The sequence below is a fragment of the Psammomys obesus genome, unplaced genomic scaffold (assembly GCF_907164565.1).
Source record: "Psammomys obesus unplaced genomic scaffold, mPsaObe1.curated_primary_1811, whole genome shotgun sequence".
Classification (NCBI taxonomy): domain Eukaryota; kingdom Metazoa; phylum Chordata; class Mammalia; order Rodentia; family Muridae; genus Psammomys; species Psammomys obesus.
This window is the reverse complement of record NW_026596214.1, coordinates 405,945-417,430: the sequence shown is the minus strand read 5'-3', so window position 1 is coordinate 417,430 and position 11,486 is coordinate 405,945. Positions and strand designations below refer to the sequence as shown.

The window sequence follows — 11,486 nt, the reverse complement described above, 5'->3', positions numbered from 1 at the left end:
CATCCATACGCATAAAATAAAAATAAACCAGTGAAATTACGTGGTGTATTTCCCGCCTATGTGTATTAGACCCGCCTATGTGTCCGACTCACTGTCCCAGACAGAATTGTGGGCCCCAAACCCACCAGAGACTGGGTTTTCCTGTTGGGAGGAAACCACATGGTGAAGGAAACATCAGGTCCAACCACAGGGGACCCAGCCTACCCCCCCACACACACACACACACAAAAATTTCTCGAGAAAAATTCCTAGGTTCCTACAGGCGAACAGTTGCCAGCCTGGAGCCACTCCGCTGCGCCTGCGTGTTCTACTCACCATCCCAGACTGAACTGCAGACCCGAGAACACCACAGAGAGGGTCTTCCTGTTGGGAGAAAACCCCACAGTGGAGGAAACATCAGGTCTGACCTGAGGACATCCTGCTAATCCCCGGAAAAGTTCCTGAGTTCCCACAGGCTCGGGCTCTAGCCTCCTGCTGCCACCATGAGTGCTGTGCTCAACCAACACTGATTACCGCTTGGGTACTGGGGCACAGAACTCCAACCTAATACCTACAGAAGCTGGGGATCCACAGGATCAATCCCCAGAAACTGCTGCAAGGCACAACCTGTCTCCCTAGCTAAACTGACCAAATCACAGGGCTCACTGGTTCTTAAAGAGGGCTGCACCCAGCAAACACAGTGTAAGAACAGCAGCAGCAGCTCACTAAATTCAAAGCAAGAAACCTAGCGGCAGGACACTAGTGTCTCTAGGACTTCTCCTACTGAGAGGAGAGCCCCCCCCCCAACTAACAACGACCACAGTTACCACACAGGTCCATACACCTGAGTGAGCTGTGGCAATTCCTGAAAAGCACCAGCCATTCAGTGATCATACCCAAAAAGCTGAGGAGGCCTCCTTCAGGAAAAACAATCTTCCTGCAAAGGGGATTCTCCCCACCCCAAGATTCCAGCAGGCACCAGAAACTAACAGCCAACACCTAAGACAGCCAGATGGATAGAGGCCAGTGTAAAAGCACAACCAACAATAGCCAAAGCAAAACAGCATCTCTAGAACCCAGTTATCCAGGGGCAAGTAGCTCTGGACACCCTAATATAAGTGAAATTCAAGAAAATGACCTTACATCAATGCTTATGAAGATGATAATGGAGGAAACAAAGAATATGAGTAAAGAAATAGAGGAAGACAAAGTCAAACAGATTATGGCCATCCGTAAAGAAATCCAGGAAGATAAAGTTAAACAGATTATGGCCATCCATGAAGAAATTCAGGAAGAGGCAGCCAAACAGTTTGTGGCCTTCATAGAAGAAATAATTAAATCACTGAAAGAAATAAAAGAAACAGAGGAATGTTCAAACAAACAGGTGAAGGAAAATAGTCAGAGAGGTGAAGGAAATTTAAAAAAACAGTTCAAGATCTGAAGATAGAATTGGAAAAATTAAAAAAAAAAACACAAACGGAGGAAATCATGGAGAAGAAGAACTTAGGGAAGAAAACAGGAACTACAGAGGTGAGCAAAACCAACAGACTACAAGAGATGGAAGAAAGAAGCTCAGTTGTGGAAGATGATACAATGGAAGAAATCAATACATCTGTCAAAGAAAATGATAAATCTAAAAAAAATTACTGACAAAAACATCCAAGAAATCCAAGACAACGTCAAAAGACAAAAGTTAAGAATAATAGGAATAGAGGGAAAAGAAGATTCCCGTCTCTAAGGCCCAGGAAATACTTTCAACAAAATCATTGAAGAAAAATTCCCCAATTTGAAGGAAAGGCCTATAATCATACAAGAGGCCTACAGAATACCTAATAAATTAGACCAGAAAAGAAAATCCTCCAGCAACATTAGAGTTAAAACAGTAAAAATACAAAACAAAGAAAAAAATACTAAAAGCTGCAAGGGAGAAAAGCCAAGAAACGTGTAATGGCAAACCCATCAGAATCACACCTGACTTATCAATGAGACTATGAAAGCCAGAAGGACTATGAAAGACAGATATCATTCAGACCCTAAAAGAACAGATGTGATCCTAGGCTACTACTCTCAATCATCATAGATGGAGAAAATAAGATATTCAGCAACAAAAAACAAATTTAAGCAATACCTACCCACAAATCCAGCATTACAGAAGATACTAAAAGGAAAACTACAACCCAAGAAAGCTAACTACCTTCAGGAAAAAGGAAATAAATAACCTCACTACAACAAAAGTAAAAGTAGTCAAGCACACAAACCCACTACCACAACCAACATCAATATAAAAGGATCTAACAGCCACTGGTCATTAATCTCTCTCAACATCAGTGGACTCAACTCTCCAATAAAAAGACACAGACTAACAGAATGGATGCATAAACGAAGACACCTAAGTCACAAAGATAGACATTACCTGAGAGGAAAGGGTGGGAAGATTGTTTTCCTAGCAAATGGACCCAAGAAGCAAGCAGGAGTAGCCATTCTAATATCTAATAAAATAGACTTTCAACCAAAACTAATCAAAAGAAATGGGGAAGGTCACTTCATACTCATCAAAGGAAAATTCCACCAAGAAGACATCACATTTCTGAACATCTATGCCCCAAATACAAGGGCACCTACATTTGTAAAAGAAACATTAATAAAACTTAAATCACACATAAAATAGTAGGAGACTTCAGTATCCAATTCTCACCAAAGGACAGGTCAAGAAAACAGATATTAAAAAAAAGAAACAACAACTCTAACAGAGGTCATGAATCAAATGGACCTAACAGACATTTACAGAACCTTTCACCCAAACACAAAAGAATTTACCTTCTTCTCAGCACCTCATGAAACCTTCTCCAAAATAGACCATATAGTTGGCCTCAAAGCAAGCCTCAACAGATACAAGAAGATTGAAATAATCCCTTATATCCTATCAAATCACCATGGGCTAAAGCTAAACCTCAATAACAACAGAAATAGCAAAAAGCCTACACACACATGGAAACTGAACAACTCGTTACTCAGTAACAGCTGGGTCAGGGTAGAAATGAAGAAAAATTACGGACTTCCTAGAATTCAATGAAAATGAAGACACAACATACCCAAACTTACGGGAAACAATAAAAGCAGTGAAAAGAGCAAAGTTCATGGCACAAAGTGCCTTCAAGAAGAAATTTGAAACATCCATTCAAGCAATTTAATGGCTTACCTGAAAGCCCTAGGGGAAAAAAAAAAGAAGCAAACACACCCCAGAGGAGTAGACGGCTAGAAATAAGCAAACTTAGGGCTGAAATCAATGAATTAGAAACAAATAAAACAATTTTAAGAATCAATGAAACCAAGAACTGGTTCTTTGAGAAAATCAACAAGATAGACAAACCCTTAGCCAAACTAACTAAGAGGCAGAGAGACACTATCCAAATCAACACAATCAGAAATGAAATTGGGACATAACAACAGACACTGAGGAAACCCAATCAATCATTAGGTCTTACTTCAAAAGCCTTTATGCCACAAAATTTGAAAATCTAAATGAAATATATATTTTCTTGATCAATTCCACTTACCAAAGCTGAGTCAAGACAAGGTAAGTAAATTAAATATTCCTATATTCCGTAAAGAAATAAAAGCTGTCATCAAAAGTCTGCCATCGAAAAAAAAAAATCCCAGGGTCAGATGGTTTTAGTGCATAATTCTATCAGACTTTCAAGGAAGCGTTAAAACCAAATACTCTTCAAGCGAGTCCACAAAATAGAAACAGAAGGAACATTACCAAACTCGTTCTCTGAAGCTACAGTCACCTTGATAACGAAACCTCACAAAAGACCCAACAAAGAGAGAGAACTTCAGGCCAGTATCCCTTATAAACGTTGATGCAAAAATACTCAACAAAGTACTCACAGATTGAATCCAAGAACATGTCAAAGATATGATCCACTATGACGAAGATTTAGGCTTCATCCCAGGCATGCAGGATGGTTCAATATACTGAAATCCATCATTGTAATCCACCATATAAACAAACTAAAAGAAAAAAAAAAAAACATGATAACCTCCTTAGATGCTGAGAAAGCATTTGATAAAATCCACCACTCATGTTTAAAGTCCTGGAGATATCAGGGTTAAAAGGCAAATATACCTATACATTGTAAAGGCGATATACAGAAATCTTATAGCCAACATCAAAATAAACGGAGAGAGACTTAAATCAATCCCACTGAAATCAGGGACAAGGCAAGGCTGCCATATCTCTCCATATCTCTTCAACATAGTTTTTGAAGTCCTTGCTAGAGCAATAAGAAAATTAAGGTAGATCAAGCTGATTCAAGTCAGAAAGGAAAATGTCAAAGTATCACTATTTGCAGATGATATGATAGTATACATGAGTGACACCAAAAATTCTACCAGGCAACTACTACACCTGATAAACACCTTCAGCCAAGTGGCTGGATACAAAATCAACTAAAAAAAAAAAAATGAAGCCCTCCTGTATACAAAAGACAATTGGGCTGAGAAAGAAATTAGGGAAACAACACCCTTCACAATAGCCACATAAAGGACATAAAGTATATTGGTGTAGCTCTAACAAAGCAAGTCAAAGACTTGTATGAAAAAACTTTCAGTTTCTGAAGAAAAAAATAGAAGAGGATATCAAAAGATGGAAAGATCTCCCGTGCTCATGGCTTGGCAGGATTAACATAGTAAAAATGGCCATCTTACCAAAAGCAATCTACAAAGTCAATGCAATTCCCATCAAATTACCAACACAATTCTTTACAGACCTTGAAAGAAAAATTCTCCACTTCCTATGGAATAACAAGAAACCCAGAGTAGCTAAAACAATCTTGTACAATAAAAGATCTTCTGGAGGTGTCTCTATCCCTGTTCTCAAGCTGTACTTTTGTAATAAAAACTGCATGGTACTGGCATAGAAACAGAATGGTGGATCAATGGAATCAAATAGAAGACCCAGAAATAAACCCACACAATTATGGACACCTGATTTTTGACAAAGATGCCAAAACCATACAATGGAAAAAAGATAGCATCTTCAACAAATGGTGCTTGTCTAACTGGTTATCTACACGTAGAAAAGTGCAAATAGATCCATAGTTATCACTCTGCACAAAACTAAAGTCCAAGTGGATCAAAGACCTCAACATAAATCCAGACACACTAAACCTGTTAGAAGAAAAACTGGGAAAGAACCTTGACCTCATTGGCACAAGAGACAACTTCCTGAACAGAACACTAGCAGCACAGGCTCTAAGATCAACAATCAAAAAATGGGATCTCATGAAACTGAAAAGCTCCTGTGAAGCAAAGTACACTGTCATCAGAGTAAAATGACTGCCTACAGACCAACCCTATATCTGACAGAGGGCTAATATCCAGAATATATGGGAAAAAAAACTCAGAAACTTAAACAAGCACCAACAAATCAAATAATCCAATTTAAAAATGGGGTATAAGGTAAACATAATTCTCAACAGAGTAATATCGACTGGCAGAGAAACACTTAAAGAAATGCTCAAGGCCCTTAGTCATCTGGGAAATGCAAATTGAAATGACTCTGAGATTTCACCTTTCACCCATCAGAGTGGCTAAGATCAAAAACTCAAGTGACAACACATGCTGGAGAGGAAGGGTAGAAAGAGGAACTCTCCTCCCCTGCTGGTGGTAATATAAAGTTGTCAACTACTTTGGAAATCAATATGGCATTTTATCAGAAAATTGGCAATAGTGCTTGCTACCTCAAGATCCAGCTATACCACTCCTAGGCATATATCCAAAAAATGCTCAACTATACAACAAGGACATTTGCCCAACCATGTTCATAGCAGCTCTATCCGTAATAGTCCAAAGCTGGAAACTACCTGGATATCCCTCAATGGAGGAATGGATACAGAAATCGTGGTATATTTACTCAATGGAATACTACTCAGCTATTAAAAACAAGGAAATCATGAAATCTGTGGGCAAATGGTGGGAACTAGAAAAGATCTTCCTGAGTGAGGTGACCCAGAAGCAGAAAGACAAACATGGTATATACTCTCTTATAAGTGGATATTATACTTATAATATAGGATAATAATATAAAAAATCTGTACATCTAAAGAAGCTAAGCAAGAAAGAGGACACTGGGTAAGATGCTCAATCATCCTTCAGAAAGGCAAACAGTATAGTCCTCAGAAGAAGGAGAAAACAGGGAATGAGACAAGAGCCTAGCATAGAGGGCCTCTGAAAGGTTCTACCCAGCAGGGTATTAAAACAGATGCTGAGACTCATAGCCAAATTTTGGGCAGAGTGCAGAGAATTGTATAAAAGATGGGGGAGATAGTAAGACCTGGAGGGGACAGGATCTCCACAAGGAGAGCAACAGAACCAAAAAATCTGGGCCCAAGGGTCTTTTCTGAGACTGATACTCCAATCAACAACCATTCATGGAGATAACCTAGAATCCCTGCACAGACATAGCCCATGGCAACTCAGTCTCGAAGTGGGTTCCTGAGTAAGGGGAACAGGGGCTGTCACTGACATGAACTCAGTGGCTGGCTCTTTGATCACCTCCCACTGAGGTGGGGATAGCCTTACCTGGTCACAGAGGAAGACAATGCAGCCAGTCCTGATGAGAACTGATAGGCTAGGGTCAGATGGAAGAGGAGGAGGACCTCCTCTATCCGTGGACTGGAGAGGGGTATGGGAGGAGATGAAGGAGGGAGAGTGGGTTTGAAAGAGGAGGAGGAAGGGGGCTACAGCTGGAATACAAAGTGAATAAATTGTAATAAATAATTATAAAAAAAAAACTTCATTTGAAAAAATGTAACCTCTAAAAGTCAGATTTTTAACCATGTTGGACCTTCCTGGTTTTTTTATACAACCCCACCCCTATCTCACATGTTAGAAGTATCTAAGCTGTGAGCCACAAATTTTTTCTTTCAGAAATAGTTAGCCAGATCTCCTACAGGTCTGCTGAGCGATATCCTTCAATGTCCCTAACCCCCTACTCCCTTTGAGAGTTCCCTTGCCTTATGTTTTTCTGGGTGACAGAACCTGAGGGAAAATCTTTCACCCCATCATTACTTGCTTGAATTCTCTCTACCATTAAAGCCTACATCATTAGTCACCTCTGTGAAGCCATCTCTGGTTTCATCTGCTTATTAGCAGGTCACAGATTCTGAGATAGCATGACAGTTTGTGTGTGTGTGTGTGTGTGTGTGTGTGTGTGTGTGTGTGTGTGTTTCAAACTCATTTTGACAATTTCAGAGTTAGAGGAAAGTTGGAAATATAGATAGTACAAACTACTTGGGTATCATTTAGTCATAGCCTACAGATGTTTCCACAGAGTTTTTGTCTCTGTCTCTTTTTTTTCTTTCTCCTCTATCTTCTCTTCACTCTACACTCTGTTCTATTCTCTCCTTCTCTTCTCTTCTTCTCTTCCTCTCCTTTTCTTCACTACCCCTCATGGATGTGACCAACATTTACTCCCAAATGTTCATTTAAGCTGCATTTTCTAAAACCTGTAAACCTCTTGTATATGCATAGAATAATGATTAAAATGTAAATATTTAATAGTGCTAGTGTGTATTTGTATGAATTATAAAACAAAACTAAAGTTGTGTGTTTTGTTCAGCTCTTATGTGTCTTGCGTTGTCATTGATCTGGAACAGTTCCTGCATCTTCATTTTTAATTTTATCAACATTAATATATGCATTTTTGCAGGCTTGCCACTTAAGTTCCTTCCTGTGCTGATAATGTTGATTCTGAGCTCTTGAGTTGGTTTTTTTATTTTAGGAAGTACCTTCCAGTTTTCTTCACTAAAAAGTTTGTTGTTACCCTTGGAATAAAATAACGTCTTGTAGAGATACACTATGAGCCCATATGAATAATAACCTATTCTTTTTTAACTTTTTAAAAAAGATTTATTTATTTTTACCTATGTGAGTGCTCTATCTGAATGGGACCTGCATCGGGTCCCATGAGGCATGGTCAGAAGGCATCATGTGGGTGCTGGAAATTGAACTCAGGATGTCTAGAAGAGCAGACAGTGCTCTCAACTACTGAGCCATCCCTCCAGCCCCTTATTTTTTTAAACCTTTAAACTTGCTCATTTTGCACCCATTGATGACACTTTCTAGGCACTTTTTTTTCCATGTTTTTAAATTTTTGATATTTGAATAGACAATACGTTCTTAGAGTTCAACCTTTTTTAGGTTTAGTTTGTTTTATGTGTTTGATTATACGGTGTTTTGCCTGCATGTTTGTATGCATGCCAGGTGTATACCTGCTACTTGCAGAGGTCAGAACATGATGGACATTTGGGTATTTTCTAGCCATTCACTATCATGCTTATAGTAAATAACGTCTGAAATGGTTTCATATATATGAAAGGAATTTATTCTACAGTTAAACCATAACTTGAATTGTTTGGTAGATCAAAATATATAGGTATTTTAACCAGGTTTAGTGGTGCATGTCTATAATCTTGGCACGTGGGAGTTGGATCATCCTTGGCTATGAGGCCAGCCTGGGCTACATGAAACCCTATTTCTTCTGCCCAACATATATAGATATACGTGTGTGTGTGTGTGTGTGTGTGTGTGTGTGTGTGTGTGTGTACACATAAGAATGCATTTTAAGTGTCCAGTTATATAACTCAGTGTCTTTTGGTTTACTCAAAAGTATTGTGTATCTTTTACCACTGTTCATTGCTTCTTTTATTGACCCAAAAATAAACTATACTCCCCTTTTCCATCAGCCCCTAAACCCTCCATTTACCCAGCCCTAGTCAAGTACAAGTCTACTTTCTGGTGTTTGAGACATTTTCTGTAAAGTGAATCATATACTCCGTGCTCCTATGTAACAAGCATCTTTCATTTAGTGCAGTATGTTCAAGGTTTGTCCTCCATGTTGTAGCATATACCAGTACTTCATTTCATTCCTGACAAATGCGGCCTGTATGGCTGGAGCACAGTTTCTTTATTCATCCTTTGATGAGGACTTGGTTCATTTTTAGTTTTCAGCTTTTGTGACTAATGCTAGTGTAAATATTCATGTACACAGCCATGTTTTCATTTATCTTGGATGTACAGCCAAGAGTAGAAATACTGAACTGCTTGGGAACTCTGTGTTCTACCACTGCAAGAACTACCAGGCTCTTTCCAATATTTGCAAATAGCCCTCCAGAGGCATTGGTTCCAGTTTTCACTCCCACCTGGGACTGTTTAAATGATAAAGCCACATCCAATACAGTGGTGTCAATTTGGGGGATTTTTTAGCAGCCTGATCTGATACAGTGTTATCTTGATGTAATGTTCATTTAAATTTTTCTTGTAACATGTGAAGTTGACTGCCTTCTCCTACGTATATGGAATACCAGTGTTTATTTTGCTCAGTTTTCCTTTGTTGTTTTTTACTTTATTTGTTAGAGTTCTTTTTGCAGAATTGGTCTGTGAATTACAAATATCTTTCCTATTTTATAATTTTTCCTACCTTTTGTATAGTGTCTTTTCAGTAAGAACTGTCTATTGTTTTATGTGTGTAAACTTATTGAACTCCTCTTTTATGGCTTTCTGGTGATGTTTCATGGTTAGAAAGTCCTCTTCCTTCCAACATTATGATTTTCCCATATGTTTTTAGCACTTTAATATTTATATGTCATCAAACATTAGACTATCAGGCACAGGTCCAACTTTTCTTCAGATAGCTGCTTGATGCTTTTAACATCATTTAATAAATTACCTACATTTGTCATATACTAAATTCCCAATTACAGATAAGTTGATTGGTGTAGCAATCCTTGTATAACAGCATAACAACAATTGTTCTCTCACCATACTTTGTTTAATTGTATAACGGTTGTATACAGTTGTGTAATTGTATCTGGATCCTTTCAACACAAACAAATTTTAGTACCATTAGCTCTTTTGCCCACATCTCAAGCTTCAACATGGCCGAAATTATCATCAGATTCAACTATTCAAAGTTCTGAAGCTTGAGATGTGGGCAAAAGAATGCGTTGCGTAAAAGCTAAATTACAAAGTTCGTGTCTAGACATTTCAATTTCAAGATTGACACTCAGAGTTTTATAAGGGTTTTTAGTAAAAAGTTTTCTGCTAATGGAGGCTAAAACAGGTGTATCCATTATAACGCTAAAAATATTTTTTTCATAATTAATGTGCTCCCATGTTGAAAATTCCAGAGGACCTGACTGGAACACCGAAATGTATGAAGAAGGGGGTGCTACTACTGTCAGAGAGCTTCTTAGTGAACTATATGGCAAAGTTGGTGAAATTCGGCACTGGGGTCTGATCCGATACATCTCTGGGATCTTACGGAAGAAGGTGGAGGCACTTGATGAGGTATTACTAAGTTCTCGGAGTACACAAAATCTAGATGGGAGATACTTTTAAACTTGCTTTAGTGCTAGGAGTGTAGCTTGGTGGTAGGGCATTGCCTAGCATTCCTGGGATCCTGGGTTCAACCCTTTGCACTGCAAGGCAGGGAAGCTTGATTTTTCCTATTTTTCTTTAAGCAACCACAACTTGTAGTTGTTTTGATCACGTATATCAAGTTTCGGGTAGTCAGTTAGCCTTTTATTTGTGAATAGCAATTATATGTTACTGAACCATAAGACCTACAGACTTGAGAGGTGATATAAACTCTAAGAATTTGATATCTTAGTGAATTTACACTAGGCTGAAAGTCCCTGCCTTCCAGAAGGTGAAAGTGCCCATGGCAATCCATCTTCTGATTATGTTTCATGAAAAGAAGAGCTTGGTGTGCAGTTTTAAGTTAAAAAGGAATAAAGTTTTATGGGCTGAGAAGAAAAAATGTTTGAAAATCTGAAATTTCTTTGGAAAGGGTAAGCTTTTCCACCTCTTTCTAGGCCTGCACAGACCTTCTGTCCTACCAGAAACACTTGACAGTAGGACTTCCTCCAGAACCTCGAGAGAAGACCATCTCTGCGTGAGTTAGTCATGTGGTTGGGTTTTTTATTAGGTTTCTCTGCACCTTTAAGAAATTGTGTGGACTGAGGAGAGCTCCCTCACCATAGTTTGTTTAATATCTTATATGTAGAACAGGAGACTGTCAAGGAAATGAAAGAAAATGTTTCTAGGAAGTATTAGTTATTTTTTTTTCTTACGGGCTTTTTCTAAACTACCTTAATTCTACTACACACACACACACACACACACACACACACACACGACATTGGGAATTAGCAACATAAAAGTCCACCATAGTCTGAAAAAGAAGTAGAAGAAAGTATATTGCTATTGATGTACCCCTATGCTGCTGAAGAAGGAATCAAAGGTGTGAAGGTCAAAGCTGAAAGAGGATAATGGGCATTTTCAGAGCAGCCTGAGGCAGCATGTCTGCGAGAACACTGTCACCCGATCGCCACCGGCTCAGTGTGCTTCTGATAAAGCAGTAGTCCCCTGGGATAGACTGGGGCTAGAGGGGTTGAGGAGAGGAGCAAAGTTACAGTGAAAGTTGAATCCCGACACTTAAG

The 11,486-nt window shown here is 38.8% G+C and overlaps 1 protein-coding gene across 1 annotated transcript in view; it reads left to right on the top strand.

Annotated features, from left to right (window-relative positions):
• Phka1 (phosphorylase kinase regulatory subunit alpha 1) overlaps nucleotides 1-11,486 on the top strand; it is a gene marked incomplete in the record, with an annotated part of 135,532 nt that overhangs the window by 85,650 nt on the left and 38,396 nt on the right. Inside the window, 2 exon segments of the mRNA XM_055595737.1 lie at nucleotides 10,173-10,332; nucleotides 10,860-10,939. Coding sequence (XP_055451712.1) covers nucleotides 10,173-10,332; nucleotides 10,860-10,939 — 240 coding nt within the window.